General features: G+C 44.4%; 1 protein-coding gene across 3 annotated transcripts in view; it reads left to right on the top strand.

The window, feature by feature from the left end:
- HDGFL2 (HDGF like 2) overlaps positions 1 to 25,179 on the top strand; it is a 945,069-nt gene that overhangs the window by 464,073 nt on the left and 455,817 nt on the right. For all 3 annotated transcript variants that reach the window (XM_069649364.1, XM_069649365.1, XM_069649366.1), the window contains exon 10: positions 6,561 to 6,634. In XM_069649364.1, the coding sequence (XP_069505465.1) occupies positions 6,561 to 6,634 (74 nt within the window). The remainder of the gene's footprint in view (positions 1 to 6,560; positions 6,635 to 25,179) is intronic.

The following is a 25,179-nucleotide window of genomic DNA, read 5'->3' as shown; positions in this document are numbered from 1 at the left end:
AAAACTGCCGCTTTTTGGCTTCGAAGAAGTCGACCACTGGACGAAGGAATCTGAAGAAGAACTTTAAGTGCACGCCTGCTGCAACTCCTGGACCATTGGTTTGCCTGGTGAAGCCCTGCTGCTGTGCTGAAACTCCAAATTCGTATCGACAGAAGCCCCTACAAGGATGACTTCTCCCTTTGAGTTGGTGGGACCAATCAACTCCAAAGTAAGCCACCTGGGCATCCTCTCGAAGCTGGTAGAGTATCCACTGCAGTCGCTGCTGGAACCGGATAGCCAAGGAGTTCGTGTGCATTGGTTTTGAGGTGGCCAAGAGCTCCAGGAAGATCCTCCGGACTCCCAGGAAGCAGGACTAACCGAGCCTGAGCCCCCTCAACAGAGTGGGGGACCCCAGACACCAGGAAAGCCCATCTCGACAGCCAGGAACCGCGGTGTTGCGATTTGCGTTAGACGCAAGGAGCTGAAACACCGACCAGCCACTTGTTTGAAGTTTGCCAGTTGCTAGCCGTGACCGTCCCATTGCAATGCAGGAGTCCCCAGAAGTCTTCCCTCTTGTTGCCACAACTGAGGCCGAGGAACAGCGAGATCTGCTGAGCTGCACCGCAACAGAAGTCCTCTGATGCACTATTTCTTCAACCTAAAGGTACTGTAAAGTCTAAGAGAATTTAGCTCTTGTTGTGTAGCCACTTGTCCTCGTTGGAGACTTGCTTGTTTGCATGTGTAGAGTTGCTGCCAGCTTATTTACTTCACAAGCCTAATCAGCTTGGGCCCTAATTTGATTTTCTTCTGTTCTACCAAGACTTTTCAAACATTGGAAAATACTTTTCTACTTACCTGCAAGAAGTGCTTCAGTTCACCTTGACTCTTGCTAACTTAAAATTGGCTGGCCTAGGCACCCTGAATGACTCTTCTCTACTGCTTGTGTTTTGCCTTCCTTCCAGGAAAGGGTTAACTGACTTTGCATTGGGGAGTTGTATTTAAAGTACTTACCTACTTAATAACTGTATGAATACTGATTTTATTCTGAACTCGCTTCTTTGACACTACTCCTAAGAATATTCTAAATGCAACAGTGATACATCAATAGCTAGGGTGCTGTTGGCATTAAAGTCACCTGAGGGTGTAGGTATTGCATGTGTCATCCCAAATGGGTGTTTGCTGATTTAGATAATTAAGAGTGTGTAGTTTTGAAGTACATGTGTGTGGTATTTTATGTTGCTCCTTCTGAAGGCTTTTTGCAACTGATTGATTGTTTAATCAAAAACCTTGTGTGTAAGAGTTTATTTGAATACTTGTCATTGTGAATCTGTGTAAACCTAACCCCCCCCCCCCTCCCCCTCCTCCCACAGCTCACATTGACCACTCTAGTGATGAGCCTGCCTGCTACACAGGCTACCAACCTGTGTAGTGCAGACTTATACCAAATGTTGGGTTTCTATTGCCAGGTGGTCAGGGTTGTTGTACTGCACCCAAAGGGTACTGCACACAATCTTGCCCAACATCCTCCAAGACCATATTAGTCGGTATCGCCCAGGAAGTGAAGTAAGATCCAGCAATGATCTACAAATAGAGTCAAAACACTACGGAAAAAGGAAATGCGGCAGAACAGCATTCTCGCGTCCAATTGTGAACATCTGGAACACCATGGCCAAAGAAGTTAGAACTACAGAAGACTGCATCTCCGTCGAGGAACTGCTCAAACCCTGGCATTTCAGCAGACAATGACAATCTAGAAGGGACACCAACAACATCTCGGACAAACAACTATAGAGGAGATAAAATTGGCCATAGAACCAATAACCTGGCTAGACTCCAAGCCACAACCAAAGCGCCGCGCCAGAGGCTGCGACAAACAGACCGCCTTACTAACCCCTTATCCCCTTCCTGCTCCTCCAACATAAATGACGCCACTACACCAGACCTCGAACTAGCCACACTGCACATAATCAATACTATGTTCACACCCAGCATCTCTAGATGCGGAAGCACACCTAGAGTGCACCACCTACATAGTCCATAAAACCATCACCGCAACTATACGCCACGGTACTGGATTATCTTACAGCTACCTGTGAGACTGGATCCCTTATGGACACTATCTAACCAGTGCACACTAGCAAACACTCCACAACCCCACACAACACATTAAAACCAACACTAAATACTACCACACACCCAAGGCAGTGAATCTTACCCATACGGTTACAATGCACAAGGCCTCTCGCACAAACTCCCACATGCAAAACAACACTCTTGCCAGTTCTTTTTGGTTCTCAACCTATCCCCTCACCCTATCCCAACTAAACTCCATCTTGCAGAGCCACGTGAACGCCTGGCGAAGGCCCCAGGGTGGTAGCTGTGCACGGTATAAATCAATTAAACATAAAATAGCTGAAACCTTCTCACGCGCCTGTCCAAGATGGTACAGCCAATGTGGTCATGAAAGCAAACCCAGAATTCTGGGCATAAATATTAATAGAGCTATATAGACCAATGGAGAAAAGTGGGAATGTACCTGATGGTTCACGACAGTCAATTATTCCGGTACATAAAAAGGGCACAGAAGTGACACACAAATACAGATTATTGGCTATGCCCGACACCAGCCCAAAAATATTTTCAACTATATTGCTGGGCAATTGAATAAATGGGCACAGGAAAGAGATCTGTTAAAATGTTTATAGACTGGCTTCAGGAAAGCACATTGCACTTTAAACAAGCCTTGTACAATACAGTACTCTGGGCGAGGTTCTGGTACTAATCTTTACTGCTGTCCTATTACAATAAGGCTTTCAATTTAGTATCTCGCACGCTCCTGTGGATTAAACTGGGTTTGGGGGGGGGGTGGGTTGAGTCACATTTGTTAAACGTTGTTAAATCTTTATATACGCATGCAACTATTGCTTTATGCCTGAACCAGGAAGGTGAATTACTATGGATGCATCCATTACAGGAGTTCCTAGAGGACCATTGGATACAAGTGTTAGGAAGTTTCCAGGAAAAGATCACGCTCGACAAGAGCTTCTGTCGGACGATAAGGTGGTAGGGAGTGTACTCATGTGTTCGGAGATGCGGATTTCCAGACCCCACCCCACCAGGAGACTGTCACGACGGACGCCTCCCTGGAAGGATGGGGAGCTCACACCAGAAGTGTTCACACCAGAGGCCTGCGGCTGCCGGAGGATAAAAACGTTGCACATCAACGTGCTGGGGCTTTGGGCTGTGTTTTGGGCCCTCAAGGGCAAGGTGGTGCGGCTCTTCACAGACAATACCACCACAATGTTTTACATCAGGAAACGGGGGCACCAGATCCCCAGTGCTCTACAAAGAGGCGCAGGACCTATGGCACTGGGCTGTTGCCCTGGGAATGTTTCTCATTCCGTTTCATCTGGCAGGTGTAAAGAACACTGTCGGACTCTCTCAGCAGGGAGCTACGCACCTGCCACGAGTGGGAGCTTCGGAAGGACCAAGTGAACCACCTGTTCCACAGATGGGGCAACACCCAAATAGATCTGTTTGCGACTGTGACGAATGGCAAGTGCCCAAGGTTGGCCAGCAGGTTTCCCCAGCCGGGGTGCATGAGGGACGCATTCTCATTCCCCTGGGACAGCCTGTTGCTGTATGTGTTCCCTCTGTTGCCGTTGTTTCTTTGACTCATCAATCAACTCACACAGGCCCGGTGCAGGATGATCCTCGTCGCACCAGCGTGGCCGAGGCAGATCTGGTACCCGGACCTTCTCAGCATGGCAGCATCCCCTCCAGTCAAACTTAGTGGTTACAGATCTTCTCGCCAGGGAAGGAGGCACAATTCTGCACCATGAGCTAGGATCGCTGAACCTGAAGGCCTGGCTCCTGCAGCGTTAGAGTTTGGAGGGTAGAATCTCCCAGCGGACTGCAAGGAGGTGCTTGCCAAGGCTAGGGCATAGTCTACACTAAAATGCTACGGACATAAATGGAAAGGTTCACCGTTTTGTGCAGTGCACAGTAGATCTACCCTGTACGAGCGACGGCTCTGCAGGTGGTACCATATTTGCTGTTGTTGGCCAAGGCAGTACTGGCCCATTCCTCCATCGTTCATCTGGCAGCTATCTCCCGATACAGCAGATCTCCAGGATGGTCGTTGTTATGGTCCCACCGTCTGGTTAAGGAGTTTGTCAAAGGACTGTTCTGTTCTTGTCCGCCGGTGAAGGCTCCAGACCCGGCGTGGGAACTCAATGAGGTACTGACTAGGCTAATGTGCACTCCATTCGAACCTATGCAGACCGTTCCACTGATGGTTTATTTTTCATGGAAGACCACGTTCCTCGTGCCCATAACCTCTACACGACGGGTGGGTGAGATTCAGGCCCTGTCCTGTAAGCCACCTTACTTGATTTTTCACGACAGGAGGGTGGTGCTGCGGACACACCCCTCCTTCATACCCAAGGTGCCGTTGGGCTTTCATCTAATAGAGCCCTTAGTGTTGCCTCTGTTTTTTCCAACACCTTTGCCGCCGGCTGAAATGACTTTGCACTCGCTGGATGTGGCTAGAGAGCTGAAGTTCTATGTGGACCGCACAAAGAGTTTCCGGGAAGATGTTGCAACTTTTTGTGAACTTTGGCCCTGTGAACCATGGGAAGGCCCTGTCCAAGATTTCAATTTCCAGGTGGCTCTCCGGCTGCATCACTCATTGACCCTGGTTGGCAAACCAAGCATTGCCTGGCCGTCCGAGAGCCCATTCGACCAGAGCGATCGCTTCTACTATGGCGTTCCTGTCTGGTGTGACCCTGCTTGACATCTGCAGGGCTGCTATGTGGAAGTCGACGCACACCTTCATGAGATTCTACTGCGTCGACAGGAATTCCAGGGAGGAGTCAAGAGTCGGCCAAGCAGTGCTGTGCAACCTGTTTGCTTAAATGTTAGCCTGGTGAGGAGGTAAGAGATGCCTTGCCACCTCCCGTAGTTGTGCATGTATGTACTGCTATGTATTATTTATTCATGAGCACGTGAATCCATGCTAGACCCCCTTGCTGGTGAAGGAACAAGTTACTTACCTGTAACGGTTGTTCTCCAGCATGGATCTGGCATGGATTCACATGCAAACCCTCCTGCCTGCCCCTCTGCGGCTCTTCTCTTGGTCCTAATGCCACTTTACGTGCTACCAAATCTGAAGTTGGCTGCCAGAGGAGGGGCTTGGGTAGAGGGCAGTCATTGGCTGGTGGCAGTATGACCCAGATCTCAGTGATTGGTTGTTAGGAGAAAGACAGTTCAGTAACTAGACAAACTGATTTTCTTCTGTCACTGATCGTTCCAGACCCATGCTGGAGAACAACAGTTACAGGTAAGTAACTTGTTCCTACTCCCTCATAAATACTTGGTTGGTCCCTCAACCATCCTCTATTTCAAACTGATGTTGCCTCATTGCACTTTGAATGAGCTCCTCAGATTATCGGGTAAAAGTGCTTAACCCAAGAGTACATTCATTTATTTTGGACCTGGAAATATCGGCCAACTCTTAACTACCTAACATTGAATACAAATTGAAGTAGAAGTCGAGACTTTGGACAGAATAAGCTATTTGGAAATATTAACTGGTAAGAGATACAAAGCCTTCTGCTCAGAGGTGTTGATTAAATGGACCCTGTACTTATTTGACAAAGCCAAGTTGCCTGGCTTTAAAAAGATGTATCCTGTATCTGTCTTAACCTGCTGCCTACACTGGAGTATGTAGGAGCATGGAAGAATATTCCCCATGATTTAAGCTTTGTCAATGGTGTAGACTGGAAATTGAGACGACTCGACTACTCTGCAAGGTGCTCATGTCTGGTTATCTGAAAGGATATGGGAAATTTGTTGCACATCCTCATTGCTTTGAATCTGATCAGTTTCTTTTTAGCTTTTTTCTTTTTCGTTTAAATGAAATAACACAATTTAATCTTGTTTATATGTGAATGACTTGCTTTCTAATCTCCATTTAAATGTGCTTACGGTTGGTTTAATAACTAAAGGCACAATAAATGTTTTAAAAAATGGGTTATTTCCTCAGTTGACCATACTAAAAGGCACTCTAAACACTTTTCATAGACAAAAACAAGAGGAGAACTACAATACTATGGCGTTACCACCCATTCCAGCCCTTGGCACAGGTGCTTAATGGCCCAGTGGCCCGAGTTAAAGGTGGTTCATGCCATTAGCACCCATCCCATGGGCTGGGATGGGGGCTCATTAAAAGTATATCGGTGTCCTTTTCTCGGAAAGAAAAGACTGTTTAAAGACTCTTCAAAGATGGGTCCCATGGAATGGTAATGCGGGGCTCCGTACGGAACACCTTGCCCCTTTCCATGTAGGCTATTTGGGGCAGTGCAGAAGGAACGATGGCAACTGGACCACCCGCCTGCCCGCAACTGGCCCCCACTGCCCACAACTGGCCCCCACCCGCCCGCAACTCCCCCCACTGGCATGTTTTTGCCAGTCTATCAAGCGCTGAATGGATGACTTGGATGTCTGATTACAAGCACATGGTGTATAATTGTGTTCTATTCTCCTCATCTCTCCTCATGTGCTTTGCTTTTCTGTTGAAGGTAAGGAAACCAGTAAAAAAACGTCCATCTGAGTCACAGAGAAAACAGACACAAAAGGAGAAGCCTAAAGGCAGGTGAGTGGTCTCAGCTTTGTATAAAACGTTGACACTTTTGCATCTGACACGATAGAGAGACGCCACTATGCATTGAAATCTGAGACCATTTAATTGAACACATTTTATTCAGTACGTTTGCTGTCACTTTTTTATTTTTATTTGTCTCGCTCACCAGTTGGGTAGTCTGCAGAGCATTCTGGGATACGCAATCTGTTACGTTGTCAAGTGGTTTGAGTGCACACATTCTTGGATCAGTTTCTGTTTAAGCACGTTACAGTGGCCACGATGGGGTTCTAGGTTGACTTCTTCTGTGCTATCTGCCAGGCCACTGACATGAGTGCACAGCATTCTGGCTTTGCTCACATCTTTGGCTCTCCACAAAGGTGACCACATACCTGTTCTTTTGTAGTCCTTTCCTGCATTTTTGTTTTTAAAGGGTGTCCGTTTACCTTCCTCGATCTGCATTACACTTGTGAAGTTCAGTCGAAGGAAAACTTGGTGGTATTGTGATTGGTATAGGCAGGATGCGTTTTTATTGATTTCAATGATCAAATTCCCATCATATGGATTTTGGCCCCTTACGTTGAGGAAAAATGTTTACCCTTAGCGAACTAATATATATATATATATATATTTCTGAGGCCATTACAATAACTTGGAAGAAAGAAAAGATATAAAAAACAACATATTCATATTATTAAGAAGATTTCAACATCACAATCAGAATTCAACAGACTCACAATTAAGAATTTCATTTTAGGTTTTAAACATATTCCTAGTTCACATTCAATAAACTTTAAGATCAGTGTCCATTTCGTAATTCTAAAATCTTTACCTTCTTTAACTGAAATCACAAACGTTTCTTAAAGGTTGTTGCACACATTTTTAAACTTGTACAGTTATGTAGCATTCTGTACCCTATAAAGTCTCTATTCACTTAATCGGTTGAAACTAAAGATTTAGCAAAATACTCTATCCTTTGTGCCTTCAATTGAGGGCATACCAATAAGATATGTTGCAAGGTTTCCACTACACCAGCGGTATTTCAGAATCTGCACCAAGGGCCTCCTTCACAGGAGTGATTTCTTATGCATTTTATTTGATTTGTAGATGTAACATTAAAGCGAAAGCGCATGAAATCATTACGCAGGCGCTTACACGGATATCGGATCAAATAACCTTCTGTGACAGGCAGCCATTTCCAAGTGGAACAGGCACATTTATAAAGTTTTGATTCCAGAATTGTACCTTTTAGTTCTTTGCCAATCAAAGCCCATAAGGCTGGTTTTCACTTTTTCAGGCTTATTGCATAAAGAAACCATAGAAAAACCTAACTCCTTCAGGCAATTCATAGTATCAACATTTAACGCATACATGAAGGGGTTTGATGATTCTTGATAAGCACAAGCATACAAAGTTTCATCCAAAGATGTTTTACACTTTTTTCCATAAGCATAGTCTCTTCCAAGTAGCATAGGTAGAAAGCGATTGCAAACCCAGTTCGTATTTTATTACATCTAATGGTATACATTTGGGCAGAAACCATAACACAGCCCTCCAAATTTTTCCTTCAATACAGGTCAAATGTGTGTGTAATCCAATTGGGAATAATTCCATCCCATAAATTAGATGTGGTATAATTTATTTTATTGTCAAATTCCCTCAGCGGGACCATAGAGAATTTTCCAAATTTATTATCAATGGCCCTCTATTGTCTAATAGCTATTTCTGATTTCAAATTCAGCTGACTTAGATTAGTAGACTCCAGCCCAGAAAAATAAAAACCCATGTACTTAAATGAAGGTTGTGCTTTAATCATCCTTCCTTCACAAACCCAAGAGAAAGCATATTCTTTTGTTGTAGTTACCAAAGCGGACAATAACCTTTTTAGATGGATTAATTTTAAGTTTAAGCTTATTTATGAGTATTTCAAATGCTCCGAGTAGCCTTTGGAGTCCAATTTTGATTTTATCCATGAGAAGAAAATCATCGGCATATGCCATCCAGGCTATACACACGTTGTTTAATTTTGGACAAACCATACCTTTATTACCAAAGGCATTATGAGCACCACATACATAAAGATTGAAAACCGTAGGGACCAACATGCACCCTTGACGTAATCCATTTGGAATAATGATTTCATTAGAGAGTAAGCCTTCTGTCGTTAGGCATACCTTCAACCTAGTGTCTGTATACAAGGCAATAATAATTTGAAGTAAGTGAGCTGGAATTCCAAGGTCTTTTAACTTAAAAAGTTGCCTATCAACAAGATCAAAGGCCGAGCTTAGATCCTTCGATGCCACAAAAAGGGGTCTCTCCCCCCGCTTCATAGATTTAGCTATTAGAGTTTTTAATACAAGGCCCGCACAGTCGGTTCCAATATTTTTTTTAAAACCTATTTGTTTCGGATCAAGAATGGACTTAGCTTTGATCCATTCTTGAAGTTCAAGTAGAACCAAGGAGCAGAATATTTTTGACTCTGGATCAACAATTGCTATAGGCTTATAGCTGGTTGGACACATGTGGGAACCCTTCTTGAAAACTGGTATGACAATAGAGACTTTCCACGATTGTGGAATAGTCTTATTCTCTAGGATGTTTGCATATAGTGTTGACAACATTTTTGCCCATATTACCGGGTCCAATTTCAACAATTTATTAGACAGATTGTTTGGTCCAGTGGCACCCGAGTTTTTAGATTTCTTGATGAGGGCTATTATGACTCCCACTGTAGCCTTCAAAGACCAGTGCTGACTTTCAGCAATTTTCAAGTTGCACAGTAAATTGTTGGCAGTATATAGTTTGGAAAAGTGGCCCAACCATATGTCCACATGTACAACATTCATAGCCGTATCCTGTTGAGGTTTTTCAATGTCATTTATTAAATACCAGAAATTCGTGCAGCCATGGCCACGCAGGGCTTTCAGCATCAGTTCGCCATCCTGCTGCATACGAGCAACTCTATAATGAATTTGCCAATTTTTATAGGATTGTTTGATTTTTATTTTTTGTCAACATATATTCTAGTGGCAACAATCCTACTTTCTTTAGCGGTCTGAGTTCCCTTCTATATAGAATCTTACGTGCATGAACCACTGAATCAGTATGATGCCTATAATGGACATTAGTTTTTTCGTGTCAGGGAATGGATCCAAATTGTCAATGGTGTGTTTAATATAGTCAGAGAAATTTAAGGTTGAGTAGCATTCCTCACAGTGGAACGCCGACATAGACAGATAGTCTTTGATCATTGTAGAAGTGAATTTAACATTCTTTTTATGACACCACTTGATTCTGTTCCCTTGCTGATTAAACCTCACCCCATGAGTATATTTCTCAGTATCGGGGTTTTGATGGCCAACTGCCATTTTGACAGTGAGAAAACAATGATCACTAGTGCTAGAGTCCAAAACTTCGAAGTTACACAGGATCCTAGAGATGCCAGATGAAACGAAAATATAATCTATAATTGATTCAAAACCTCTGGCTTTCCAAGTATAATGATCACTTCTTAGAAGTTCTAACCCCAAGGATTCAGCAAAGTGCATCCACAGCCTTCCACGTAAAATGCTATTTCCTCCCACCCGTGAGTGCAAGTCAGCATTTGCCAACATATCATCGCCCAATAGTTGATCAGAGACAATTAGCATTCATATCTCCTGCCATTATAATATGACCTCCCACATTTGTCTCCAACTAGGATTCAATTATTATTCCCAGTTTGATCTGTTCCTTCCCAAGTTGCTGGTCAGTTCACTAGGGTTCCAATAGATATTAATAATAAGGACAGAAAAGCAATCCTTGTTCACTACCGATTTGAACGCAGCCGCAAGAAAATGGTGTTCCAAGCACCATTCCCCTGTTTTAGAGAAACGATTTGCTTGTTTGGCAGCTATAAGTAAACCACCCTTCAGGCGACCCTTGTTGGAACCATGTGCACAAACAGTAGCCACCGTAAACCCTTCCCAACACAACTGCTCCCTTGGCCAGGTCTCCTGTAAAAGAACAAGATCAAATTGGGATAAGTAGCTCATAAGTTTCATTTAGAAGATTCAAGAACCCTAGTGAGTTCCAGCTCACCAGTTTGAGATTAGGACAGGAGCTAGAGGGGTTTGCCCAGTTTTCTGAGTGAATCGATAGATTCCCTCAGAGTCAGGGCCAACCACCTCCATTCCTGTTTATTCAGATCCGATTCAACCTTGGGAGACATTAACTTGACTGGATTCTTGTTGCTCTGCTTCATACAGCCTAGGCTTCTGTTGTGATGCTTCATACAGCCTAGGCTTCTGTTGTGCTGACACAGGAAATGTATATTCAAAAATATCAAAAACTCGTTTTTGAAGTAGTTCAGCCTCCCTTAATAACAAAGACCTTACCAAAGGAGAGGGAATGACAAGTCTTACATAGTCATATCTGAATCTGTGAATAAAATCAACCAAAGTGATATCCGCAGAGGTAATCAAGCTGAGCTCAGGTATAGTAGCCAGTAATGATAGGATATATGGACTATTTAGTGAGATATGACCTCTATCATTAAATAGTACTTTCAAAATTAAGGCTGGGATTTCTGAAAGAACTGGTTGTCTTAGATCAGTATCCTGACTACCGGAGAATTGCCCCATGTTATCAGATTCCAACTCATTAAGTTTTACATCCTGGTCAACTCTTCCCAACCCTCTAGATACATTCCCCAGTGATAAATCGGGGACATTTTCTTGTAACAATCTAGGATGAGCTGTTCCCAAAGTAAAATTGTTTGTAGAGGCTTGATTCTCCCCAAGCACCTTCAAAATAACACGCCTTAAGTCATTCTCTTTTGCCTCTTCGTCAGTGCCCTGGGTACCAACAATTATCTCACAATCAGAGTTGGAAAGAAAAGGCTCACACGCCCCATTCACTTCATTATTAACAGAATGTTCATCAGTCTTCCGAACATCATTGTTACTTCTCCACTCCGCATTACCCAAACCAGTATTCACTGTTACTTCAGATTGTTTCACCCGAGTAGACCCCTTGGGCATTTCATTAGTTGTTTCCCAAAAACCCCCTGCACATCCTGCTGGTACAGGGTGAGGCATTTGTACAACTTTAGGGACACTGATATTACTACAGGCGTCATGTGGTTTTTGCCCCCAGACAACTTTAGGATTTAAGTTGTCATTACTAAAGTCTAAGGAATGTGTACCTTTAAAAATTTGATACATAACATCCGACTTTCCTTTCAGGGCTTCACTCAACGTGTTTTCCCCTTCAGTGAAAACACCCCTTGGAGCACATTCCACATCAATTATTTGTCCAGTTGTAACTGCCGTTATTGGACCATTCACCCCCAGGCTTATGTTTGATGTGGGCTCAGAAGGCACAGCGCCCCCATCACAAATGGGTTGTTGCATGCCCAACTTTCTCATACATTTTTGTGACATTTTATTTCTTGCCGCATTTTTTTTTTTTAATTTGTTTAGCCAATTTGTTACTCTGCCGTTTACATGCTTTTACCTCAAAGACATCATTTGTAGAAGTCTTCATGGTGCCATTCATTTCTTTACCAAGGCCAGAGACCTCCGCCTGTGAATCGTTATGTAAACCTTCCGTGTTAAAGTCTGCTCTAATATCTTTCATTACAATGGGTGCTTTCTTTTTCCCCATATTCAAGTCGCACAAAAGCAGATTATAACCCTGTGCCAAATAGTTGGTTTTTACAATTGTTCAAATCACACAAAAGCGGATTATAACCCTATACCAAATAATTGTTTTTTTCAATTGTAATAAATCCAAATCAGACCATGTAATGCAAGTACCTCTAGTTGCCTGCCCCTTCCCCTGCCAGCCGAACAGCCCAACAGCCACTTTCTGCCCACTTCCGATGTGTGCCTTCTATTCGACTGCGAGATGATTGTATCTGGAGTACAATATACTTCATGGTAAGTATGCGGTGATCCACTGAAATGGCTGTTAACGAGGCCGATCAAAATGTGCTTGCTGTTAAAAAAAAAAGTATTAATTATTGCTCGCATGGCTGCCTACCTACCCTTGCAGTGCTAGTCTCTAGCTCTGAAAATGACCTAGTTGAATATTGTAATTGATTGAAAAGCTGTATAAATCTGTTTTGTGTCGTCTGTTTGCAGCTAGTGTCTTGCCAACACAGTTGTGAAAGCAATAGTATCGGATAATTACAAGCCTTAAATGTTCTTGTAGCACTAAGAATGAGGAGGGTGATTGGTAGATGGATAGGTGTGGCTTTCCCAGTCTGTATACTTGCACCTACTCGGCCCCTATGTCTGAATGCCCCCAGTAACATGAGGATTGTCAGGGAAGACTCGCACCTGCCGCCATTACACTGTAATCCGAATGCATATTCTTGTACTAACGATCTGTAAACAAGTACTTACTGTAAATTGCGCCTAGATGCCTCAGGGTTTTGGGCGCTGAAATAAATGCAAAAATAAATACTGTAGTAGTCTTTACAGTGGTTCGTGAGACAATAGTAGCTGCTCGGACGAGCCTGTCCACTTCCTGCACAGGGATGAGGTTAAATCTGCAACTTTGACAGAACTAGTATTCAACCAGCAGAGACGTTTTACTCTAATTGAATTGGTAGGTTTGAAGATTTGTGGCGGTGGGCGATTTAATGTCACTGTACACCCAATTTCTGCTAGCTCTCTGAAAACATCTATCTCCATGCAGATCATCCCACTCCACTGAATTTACAGCCCAACAAAGTGTTGTATCTGTACCAGAACAGATTTTTAAAAGTGCTACTTTCTTTTGTACCAGCACCGTCTATTAGAGTTCACTGTTGAATTTCTTTTTGATGGCACAGCGGACATATTTCTCATTAATATATGCGAGCGACTAAGCCATAGCAACTGAGTACAAAGCAAGCAAACCTTTTATTTTTGAAATAATGAGTTAAAATAGTACATTTACAGCACGCTTTAAAAAAAAAAAATGGATACAAAGTTATGCAATTTACAATTTGTTGTCGCAAACACAAAGAAAATCCAATAGAGGCTAGGTTATCAAAGTGCAAAAGCATTTTCCAGTGCAATTTCAGGACGCTTTTGCACACTATATCCAAGTATTCTGCCCGTGTAAGACATTTTCTTGCTGTTGGTTTTCACATATCCAGTATTCTTGCAGCATAACGAGATGTTTATGCTGCCTGTGCTAATATATACCAATATTGCAACAAAAGAACACCCATATTTGAAATTAATTACGCAGCTTGGGCTTTTATTTTGTTAGCATGGAATGTTAGCCACTTTTTGAATTCAATTTATGAATTCTACACACATCATTTACTTGATGTTAAAACAATGATTGTTTCGAATTACTTGTTTACTCTGACTTTTTTTTTTAAATTGACTGTTCAGGAGATTAATCAGTTTTACACTTAATCCCCTCTCCTGGTGAGACCCCCAGCACTTTATGCTGGACTTGAGAACCTTTATCTTGCACTCCTGAATGTGGGGAGCGCCCCCACCCCCCCCAGCTCCCTGATTCATTCTTACATGCTCTAACCATGAGCACTCTGTTCTTGGTTTTACTTCTATTCATGGAGTCTTGATTTTCTTCATGTCTCTTAAAGGCATCAGTGTTACACTTTGACAGCGCTCCACACCCTATGTGCAGTGTTGCTGGCGGTCCTTTGGGTTCTCCTTTTTATATTCTTTCATTTTCCATAAGAGCAACTGTTATTAAAGAAAGATGGATACGGTGTATCCTTCTCAAAACTTGAATTCACGAGATATAAGGTGGTGTGTGTTTGTGGCGTGCTAAGGGGGATACTTATTATCCCCCTTCTCTCTGCTCCTATGGCTTTTTGATCAGAGACAACCTTATAGATATGTCTGGTGGCAGTGGGCGTGTTCTACCAATTTTTGTGCTATTTTCTACCGCATGCTGTATCCCCAGCCCCGTTTATGCGCACAAGGGTAACCTGTGATGCTGGAAATGCATTGGAGAGACTGGGCCGCCATGTCCTTCTCCTGTACTCCCTTATGTGTTCTGCACAGCAGTCCAATTGGGACCCTCGGCCGTGCAGTTCTTCCTCTTTTTGGTCATGGTGAACAAGAGACCCTTGGGATACCCTTATGGCACCCCTGGGTGGGGGTACAACCCTGTATCCCCAGTGTGTGTGTTTTTGGGGCACCTGTGTTGCCCACAGAGCAGGGTATGGGCGGGTGTCGGCTTTCTGCTGATATGACAGGAGTTGTGAGTATCCGCCATTTTAGGATACCCAGACCCTGCCATAGGAATCAGTGTATTCCTGATAGAAGGCAGGATGGCCCCTGGGGCCTCTGGATTTCTATTGCCTGTTAACTTGTTTTCCCAAAGTCATGCGAAGCTCGGACTCTGTCCCTTCCCCTGACTGGCTGTTGGGTGGAAGAACCATATATGGTATTGTGGGGAAGTCGAGGCCAGACTGGCTGTAGCCTTCCCAGTGACTGTTGTGGGTATACCCTTGGGGTGGGACCTGTGTGAATAGAGAAAATGCATATTGGTCAAACAATGTTATGGGTGTCTAGTTTCTGTGTGTGTGACACAATGAATGAGACACCCCTGCCTGAAACTGACATGAATGCAGTGTGGTGTGCTGGAAGGCTGGGTGTTTGCCCCAATCCACATTCCTTGTTATGGTTGTTTGGGTGGAAGTGAATGGTCTGAATGCCTGAGCCTGACTGCCTGCCTGCCTGAATGAATGCCCTTCTGTGTGATCGGCTGCCTGAGCCTGGATCAGGCAGTGATTGAGGGACATATGTGTATATCTCGGGACCTCTCACTTACCAATTTGTTCAGAAGCTGAAGTTGAAACTTGAAGCCCAGAGGGAAGAAGATTGCTGCTGCATTTCCTTCGAAGTAATCTAAATGCTGTGGAGTCTGTCGAGGACGGAGACCTCTCCCCGAGCTACGAGGGACCATCGTGCAAAAACTGCTCTCCTTGGAGGCACATTCAGTTCTGTGAGTCTGAAGTCCGGAGAAGGGGTCCGGTGAGAATCCTGAAGAGTGCCTGGCCATCAAAGTCCATTGATATCGACTGGGGTCTGGAAGATTTCTGTGACCACTGAAAGCCAAGTCTAAGCGGGTCGGCCAGAAGCAGGGACTCCTGGACACAGTGTTGCTTGACACTCAGCGCCGTGAAACCTCCACCTTTGCCTAAGAACATTTGATAGAGGGCTCCCTTGCCATGAACACAGATCACTCTGTCCCACCGGCGAATGTAGAGGTCGCTGGCTACTGAGGAAAGTCCGCCGGTGGGTTTCCTGCCAACAGAAGCCAACAAAAAGTCCTGAGGACACTGATGGAGCGAAGAGCCATGGTCCACCCTGTTGTCCAGTTCCGATCGCCAAAGCTATCGCGAGGTACGTTCTGCGGCTGCAGCACCGACGGGCAAGAGGACTGCCAAACGCGACTCCTGACGCCAGCTGCTGGGCATGCATCCCTCACCAAGTCATGATTGTGGCACCAAACACTTTGAATCAAGGTTTACCGCATGCTTCATCTTCCGAAGACTTCCATGATCGATCGTCAAAGTGCATTGCTAAGGTCGAAGCTGCAGCATCACTGCAAGTGTTCCGCTATTCCTAGAGGGTTTCGACTCCCAGTGGCTTCTTCAAAAGAGTCCACCATCGAAAGGTACCGTCAAAGAGCCTCTTCCACTTCAGGTACATTGGGGAGGTTGAACTCTTACTGAGATGCAAGGCTTATTAATCATTTTTGGACTGGGCTTGTTAATTCTTTAATTAGAGTTTGACCAGGTGGGGGAAATCCTCATTCAGAATTGTGCATCCAAATCCAAAGAAAGCATTCAGCCATTGTTTAACTTTAACCTGCCTTCCTTTTTGTCTGTGAATACTTTTCTGAAACTGTCAGCAGTTGATGCATTTTAAAGGAATCTACAAGTTAAGTGTGGTACCACATAGCACTGTATAGATTTGACATTACATAATTACCAGAGTACAAAGTGTGATATTGACTTGAGTGTATATATCTGTGAACCTCATTTTTATATTAAGCACTGTGTTCGCACATAACCTAGTGTGTGGACATTCCTTTGTGGGGGGCGTGGACTCACTATACTTAAGAACCTGCCCGCATCACCTCCGAGAGCTTATGCCTTGGTTTCTCGTCCATAGCTACCATATAGAGAACCTTGGCTGGGGTGCTCTGTGCCTCCTCTCTGCCATATAGAGGGCAGAAGTACAGATACCCCCTCCAGTCTTTAAATCGCCCATGTTCATGATGGCTCCTTACATGTTTTGCCATTTCTTGTGTGGTTGTCCTTTTGTTGGCCCTTATTCAGACCTCCCCCCTCCCAGAATGGTAGGAGTGTTTTGCCTTTGGTGGGAACCCTTTGTGTAGCCCCAGTGTAAGGCGTCTTGTAAGGGGGTCCCTGAACACTTAAATTCTGAAGTGAATATATACGTGTTTGATCTCCTTTGGAACTCTCCTCCAACTGAACCATATGTTAATGTTAAAGGATATTTGACGCACACTATCACCACTGGAATGGTCCCCTGGCGGCTCTGAAAGAGGGGGAAAGGGAGGGTGAGTTAGTGGGAGGAAGCTGGAAAAGTGCAAGAGAGCAGTGATGTTCTGTTGGCGGACTGAGCCCGGTGGGTCCGTTGGCTGGGCCTGGGGTGTTTGCGGCCGGTAGTCGTGTACTGTTCAAGTCTGTGTTTTGTTGTTGCAGTGTAGTGAAGTTTGTGCGGTTTATTGTGCTGTAGCTTTGTGATTGTTTGGTTTAGAGTTTGAGAGGTGTATGCAGAGGGGGGGGGGGGAATTCTTAGTGGATTGGTTAATTGGCATTTCTGCCTCGAAGTGAGGCGCTGGGTTTCCGTAATCTCCCCAGGTGGGGTGTGGGAGGATTTCAGCACCTCTGTCCTGATCTGTGCTTGTCCGGTGCTCAGTTCCTTTCACATCTGGCCCCCAGTTTCATTAACTTTCTTCACAATCGTACCTGCCTTCCTTCGCCACTCATACAGCCAGTGTCTATGCTAATGTCCATAACTTAGTTTGAGTGTGGGATGTGCTAACATTCAAACCACTCTGTATCCGTGTGATACCTGGTAGGAATTATGGGGTATTAAATGTATTTGTACCGCGCACCGTCACCAACGGAATTGGTCCCCAGGCGCTCTGGCGGATCTGTAAACGATAAGGTGGGATGGGTTAATAAGGTGAAGAGGGAGTAGGATAGTGAGAGGAGTGGTGTTCTGTTGGCAGCTTCAACTCGGTATACACTGGGTTCTGAGCTTTGGTGTGGGTATTGGATCGGTGTCAGTCCGCGTGTGCTGTTGCTCCGACTTATGTGGTGTTGCAGTGTTGTGAAGTGCGTGCGGCTTGTTAGTTATTTGAGTGAGATAAGTATGCAGAGTTTGAGCTTATATTGGTTAGTGGGTTACCTGACCTTTAGCATGCTAACATTCACAGTTTTGTCTAAGTGTGGCAGTTGTTGGCCTTCACAATCCCATCTAGATGCGGCGCAGGCCAATGTCCACAATTCTAAGTGTGGCCTATGCTAGTCTTCAGGTTTCGCATAGGTGCGGGCATGCTAACATTCAAGGTCCTATCTAGATGCTACGCAGGCTAATATTCACAATTCTATCTAAATGCGTCTGCCGGTCTGGATATGGTCCGTCCGGTACGTACGTACGAGTGAGTGAGTCACTTGAGGGCTTTCATCTGGGTCTAAGTATGTGATCAGTTTCTGCAGCCTTCCTTTTGTGGCTATTTTCCATGCTATCTTATGCTCTGTCGAGTGGTTGGTTCTTTGGTTTGAGTGTTTGTCCAATTTCAGAGTTGCCGAGGTTGGAGTTATTTTCATAGTTGTTTTAATGTCTTGGCATTCTAGTGCGTCTCCGTTGTGGTTACGCTGTGAAGAGCCATGATTTGAGGAGTTTCCTGAATGCTAGGTGGTTTGTTGTGTTCCGTATATTCTTAGGTAGGTCATTCCAGGTTTTGGGTGCCTGGTGAGAGAAAGAGGATCCTCTGAGTTTTTTTCTGTTGTAGGGTTTTGGTTCCAGGCGTATGTTGGTGCTTTATCTTTGTGTTCTTGTCGGTTGATGTAGGCGTAGTTTGTCGCTTAGGAAATCAGCGCCTTGTTTGTGTATTGCTCTGTGCGTGATGCACATGGACTTGAACATTATTCACCGTTTTAGTGGTAGCCAGTGTAGTATTTTTAGCGCAGGTGTGATGTGTTCTCTTCTGGGTAGCTTGAGGAGGAGTCTGGCTGCTGCATTTTGTATGCGTTGCAGTTTAAGTGTTTCGGGCATGCCCAGGTATATACTCTGGACATGATCAGAGCGATGATGGTAAGTGTTTTGTTGGCAAACGACAGGAACGGGAGGATCCTTTTTGCTGCTCGCAGGAGGTAGAAACATTTCTTGATTACCGAGTTTACTTGTGGCTCTAGAGTGAGGTTGTTATCCATCAGGACCCCTAGGTTTTTTACCGTTTGATGGTTCTGGTGTGGTGCCAAGCTCTCTTGGCCAGGGGAAGTAGTTGTCTCCTCCCCTTTTTTGAAACCATCATCTCTGTTTTGCCTGGGTTGATTTTGAGATGGTTGAGGTTCATCCAGTTGAATATGTCACAAAGGCAATTCTCTAGTGTGGTGTTTTCTTCTCAGGTGTCTTGTATGTTGAAGATTATTTGAGTATCGTCGGTGTAGTTGTAGCATGTGAGGCCGTGTTTTTTGTCGAGTTTGATTGATGGGTACATGTAGATGTTGAATAGAAGCGGGGAGGAGGATGATCGTTGTGCTACTCCGCACATGGAGTCTCTGGGTTTGGATTTAAAAGGTTTCATCCATACTGTCTGTTCTGTTTGTTAGGAAGGATTTGATCCATAGTAGGGCAGTGTCTGTTATCCCTAGTCCTTCTAATCTCTTTGAGGATGGCATGGTTGACCGTGTCGAAAGCTGCAGACATATCAAGGAGAATCAGGGCGACTGTTGTCAGAGTCTGCGTTTGTTTTTAGGTCGTCCCGTATTGAGAGGAGAGCTGATTCTGTTCCTCTCATAGGTCTGAAACCAATTTGTGCTTGGTCTAGTAGGCAATTCTCTTCTATGCATTCTTGGGTTATTTGGTAGACATACGTTTCTAGCAGTTTGGCTATGAAGAGTATGTTGGAGATGGGTCTGTAGTTGGATAAGTCCTCTACGTTTCCTGTTGTGTCTTTGAGTAGCGGCTTGATGTAAGCTGATTTGAAGGCCTGTGGTACTTTACCTGTTGATTGAGAGGTTGAGGAGGTTCCTGTGGTATTCCATGGGGGTTCCTTGTTTGAGGATTGTTTTGTATATGTCCGGGGAGGAGGGGCGCGAAAGGGTCTTCAGTAGAGCCGGATTTGTTGCTTTGGTTTACCAGTTTAACGAAAGCCTCAACTGATATTTCTGGGAAGTTTTGTAGTTTGTTTGCGTGTTCCTTGTCGGTGGTGTTTGAGCTGTGATCGCTTGGTCCGTTTTGTATGGTGTGTTGGATGGAGGTTATTTTGTTTTTGAAGTGGTCTCCGAGGTCCTCGCAAAGTTTCATCGATGGAATTGGAGTGTTGTTGCAGCCCGGTGGGGTTTTTTATTTAGTTTATGATTTTGAATATTCCTTTTTGAGCGTTTGGTGCTCTGAAGATTCGGTTGTTTTAATGTTTCCTCTTCGCTTTTTGTATTTCCTTTTTATGAGCGGATCTGTTGTAGGAATTTAAATTTGTTTGCGGTGGTGGTGTTGGTCCTCCATTCAGATTCTAGTTTTTCTTTTTTTTTCTTTTCATGGCGTTGAGTAGTGGGGTGAACCATTTTGCTGTAGTTTTCTTACGTGATGGGGTGAAGGGCTTTTCTTTGGCGATGTCGTCTAGGGTTGTTGCGCTCCAGGTATGAAGTAGGGCAACTTTTTTCTCTAGGTCTGATTCTTCCATGGTTGATGGTTGTGGTTTGCTGAGTTCTAGGAGCTCGGTTAGGTTGGAGTTTTTATGGTTGTCCAATTACTTTTCATCATGGTGGGTCATTTTTCTTGTTGCTTTTTTGTTGGAGTGGCTGTTGTGATTATGAATGGAATGATGAGGTGGTCGCTTCAAAGTATTTGAATTGGGGGTGCCGTGGTGATGAGATCCTTGTTGGCGAAGATTGCGTCAAGTGTGTGCCCTGCTGAGTGGGTTGCTCCTTTGACTAGTTGTTGTAGGTTCATGGCTGCCAGTTGGGCGGTTAAGGATTTTTGTGTGGTTGTGTTTTCTTCGTCAAACCAGATATTGAAATCTCCGAGGATGATCAGACGATTGTACTTGATGGCTATGATGGTGATTGCTTCCGTGAAAGCTTCTATGAAAGTCTCATCGTAGGTAGGTGGTCTGTATATCAGTATGAATTTCAGGTTAGTTTTGGGGTTTACTGAAAGTCGTATTAAGGATTCGTATTTATGGTTGTTTAGTGGATCTTCCATTTTGATGGCCAGTTGTTCCTTGTGTATGATTGGTTGCGCCCCCCCCCCCTCCCCTCTTTTGGATTTTCTGTTTGTTTGGATGCATTTGAAGTCTTCAGGCAGGCAGTTGTTGAGGGTGATCTTGTAGTTGTTGTCTAGCCATGTTTCAGTTACAAATAGGATGTCTATGCCTCCTTCTCGCAGGAGGTCGTATATTTCAGTTGAGTGTTTGGACATTGACCTTGTGTTTGTTAGGTTACAGTGGCTCGGAATCTGGGGTAGAGTAGTTGCTCTACTCCGGACCAAGGCCACTCCTTCCTTAATGGTCCTTGTAGATGATGGTTGACGGCCGGCACTGCTTCCCCTGCGGACACCGGCTGACACTTGTTGGAGCCGCCTTTGTTGGAGCCACCTTTGTTGGAGCCACCCTTGGCCTTAGGGCTGCACGAGCAGGAGGGCTGCCCTGAGAGAGTCGGTTATGGCCTAGATGGGGTACCCATCAGGGAGCGGGACGGGCTGAAAGGCGGGCTTACGAGAGGGAAAACCCGGAAGGGGGGGTGAACTGGGGAGCGGGTCTGAGGGGGCTGCACACTGGCCTGGGGGGGCCTCTGGGCTGGTGGGGGAGATCAAATTAGAGGCATAGATAGTCAAAACTCTCCGGCAGGCTTCCTGAAGTTGTGGGCTAAGTTGTTGGTTGGGATTGGCTGGGGATGCTGATTCTGTCCCAATGGGTGTCGCTTGTGTTCTTTTTGACTTGGCGTTGCCTATCAAGTTGTGGTAAGAGTTTCTCTGGTCGGTTCTGGTTGCTGTCAGTTTTCAGTTTGAATCTGGGTGTTGAAGAGCCAGGTTTTTAGTAGTTTTCTGAATTGTAGGTGATCTTTGGTGTTTATTTCTTTTGGGTTGTTCCAGGTTTTTGCTGTTAAATGGGAGAAGGAGGCGCCTCCAAGTTTTTTCTAAAGGTATGGTTTTTGTTCCAGGCGGATTGTTGCTTGACCTGAGGAGTCTAGTTGGCTTGTAGATTATTTTTTTTTCGTAAGAATTCTGCTCATTGTCGGCTGATTGCCCTGTGTTATGCACATTGTTTTGAAAGTGATGGTTTACTGGGAGTCAGTGTAGTGTTTTAGGGCATGAGTGATGTGTTCTCTTCTGGATAGTTTGAGGAGTAGTCTGGCTGAGGGATTTTGGATTGGTTGTAGTTTCTTCAGGAGATATTCTGGTGTTCCGAGGTAGAGGCTGTTTGCATAGTCGATTCTTGACATGATGAGGGCGACGATTGTGAGCGTTTTGTGCTTGAAGTAGAGAAGTAGGATTCTTTTTGCTGTGTGGAGGAGGAAGAAGCATTTCTTGATTGCATTTATTTGTGATTTTAAGGTTAGGGTCCCAGATTTTTTACTACCTTAGATGGTGTTGTGCGGTTCCCATTTGTGTTGGCCACGGGATTAGTTTTTTTTCTCTTGGTTGTTCGATCTGATCATGATTGCTGTCTTTCCTGGGTTGATTTTCAGATTGTTGGCATTCATCCAGTTGAATACTTCTTTTAGACACTCGATTAGGGTTCAGTGATCGGCTTGGGTTTCTTCAATTTTGTAGATGATTATGGTGTCATCTGCATAGTTGTAGCATGTAATGTATTTTTTGAAGATTCTGATAACTGGAGTCTGGTAGATGAAGTACAGTGGTGAAAGTGAGGATCCAGTCGTTAACTCGTGGGGTGGATTTGAAGGGTTTAATCCATACGGTTTCTGTTCTGTCTGCTAGGATTGATTTATCCAGAGTAGTGCCATGTCTGTTATGCCTATGTCTTCTAGTCTTTTGGTTAGGGTGTCATAGCTAACTTTGTCGAGGGCAGCGGTGAGGTCGAGCAGAATAAGAGCTGAGGTTGTGTTCGAGTCTGCTTTAGTTTTTATGTCGTCCCAGATGGATAGTAGTGCTGTTTCTGTTCCTCTTGCGGGTCTGAAACCGACTTGAGCTTGGTTTAGGAGGTGGTGTTTTTCTACGTGTTCTTGGGTTAGTTTGTAGAAGTAGGTTTCAAGGAGTTTTTCTGGGTAGGGAATGTTTGAGATCAGCCTGTAGTTGGAGAGGTCTTCTACGTCGCCACTTGTATTTTTTTTAAAGTGGTTTGATATATGCTGATTTGAAGGTCTTTGGTACAGTTCCTGTTGCTAGTGATAGATTTAGAAGGTTTCTGTAATATTCTGCTGGCGTTCCTTGTACGAGGATCGATTTGTAGATGTCCAGGGGACAGGGATCCATGGGTGATCCTACTTTCTTGCTGTGTTTTACCAACATGGCGAATGCCTCTGCTGATATTTCAGGAAAGTTTTGGAGTTTGTGCCGTGGTCTGTGTTGGGTTCGTTAGGTTGTATGTAGCGGTTGGTTGGTCTGTTTTGTATGATTTGTCGTATGTCATTGATTTTACCCTTTAAGTTGTCTGCCAGGTCGTTGCATAGTTTCTCTGAGGGGGTTGGGGTGTTGTCGCAGCTTGGTGGGTTTCTCATCTCTTTAATTATGTAGAACATTTCTTTTTGTGTGGTGGTGGCATTGGTGATTCTGTCCTCATAATGCATTCTCTTCGCCTTTTGAATTTCCTTCTTGTATGCACGGATTTGTTTCTGGAACAGTTTTTTTATTGTCTAGGTTGTATTTTTTCCTCTATTCCAGTTGCATCTTTTTTCATGGTGCTTAGTAGTGGGGTGAATAATTTTGCCACTGCTTTTTTTTTGATGGGGTGAATGGTTTTTCCAGGGCGATCTTGTCAATTGTATCAGCAATCCATTTGTGTAGTAGTTCTGTTTTCCCGACTAGGTCAGCCAGCTCTAGTTCTAGAGTTGAGGGTCTGGTCATCTCCAGTTGTTCGAATACGTTGCTTTCTTTAACGTGTTTTCAGTTTCTTTTTGTGGTGGTTGTGAGTTTAGAGGGTTGGATGTAGAATTGAGTTGGCAGTGATCACGGATGGTATGATGAGGTGGTCGCTCCACAGCATTTGTATCGGCGGTGCCGTGGTGATGAGTTTTTCTTTGCCGAAGATTGCATTGAGGGTGTGTCCTGCCGAGTGATTTGCCCCTTTGACCAGCTGTTGCAGTTTCATGGTAGTGAGTTGTCCAATCAGTGAGTTTTGGGAGTGGGCGTGACTTTCTTCAAACCAGATGTTGAAGGCCCCCAGGATGGTTAGATGTTCGTGCTTGATGGCTATGTTGGTGATGGCTTCTATGAAGTTATCGACGAAGGTTGCATCATATGTCGGTGGTCTGTACACCAGGATGAATGTGATGTTGCTTTTTTGGGCTCGCTGTTAGGTCTATTACCATGGTTTCACAGTTGAGGATGTTGAGATGTCCGTCTGTTTGTTTTTATTTTCAGGTGTCCTTTGAAGTCTATTGCGATGCCTCCTCCTTTTTTGTTTTTAATGTTTATTTAAAGGCATTTGAAGTTGGTTGGAAAACAGCTTTGGAGTGTGATTTTGTTGTTGTCGTCCAGCCAGGTTTCTGTGATGAATAGGATGTCAATGCAGTTGTCAACGAGTAGGTCGAATATCTGAGTGTTTTGACATGGATCTTGCGTTTATTAGATTGCAGTGGAGTTTGGAGGTGCAGTTTGGTTTGGGCTTTCTTGTTCGGGTCGTCTTCCGATCAGTGTTGAAGTTTCCTTTCTGGTGGATCTCTTGTTGAGGTGTTGGTGCAGGGGCGTCCATGTCGTCGAAGAGTTCTTCTAGGTTCAGTCTTGTATTTTTGTTTTCATTGGGTTCGTCTTCCAGGAGTTGTGGGTGTTGAGTGGAAGTTCCGCTTGTTTTGGTGATGTAAGGTGTTACTGCATCGATCATATTTTCGTTGTTTCTAGTGTTGTTCATCCTTCTTCTGCGAAGGTGTTTGGTTGTTTGATGTTGCTGCTTTTAGCATTGGGTTGGTTAGTTCTGGTGACCAGTAGTTAGCGAGCTATGGAGTTAAGTAGAGGGATTTCTCTTCTCTCGGCATTGGTTTGATTTTTGGTCCTGTCTGTGGGGGTGCATTCTGAAGTTGTGGGTCTTTGTTGCTGTTCCGGAGTGTGTGTTCTTTTTTTCTTTTTCTTTCCCTCGGTATAGGTCGTTTGCGCAGCATTTTAATATTGAGTTGTTTTTAGTCTTTATTTGTTTGCTGATGTCGAGTTGGTTTTGTTTTC

This window comes from Ambystoma mexicanum, chromosome 1p (genome assembly GCF_040938575.1).
Source record: "Ambystoma mexicanum isolate Mex_15411 chromosome 1p, UKY_AmexF1_1, whole genome shotgun sequence".
NCBI classification, from domain to species: Eukaryota; Metazoa; Chordata; class Amphibia; order Caudata; family Ambystomatidae; genus Ambystoma; species Ambystoma mexicanum.
This window is presented reverse-complemented; position numbering and strand designations above follow the sequence as displayed.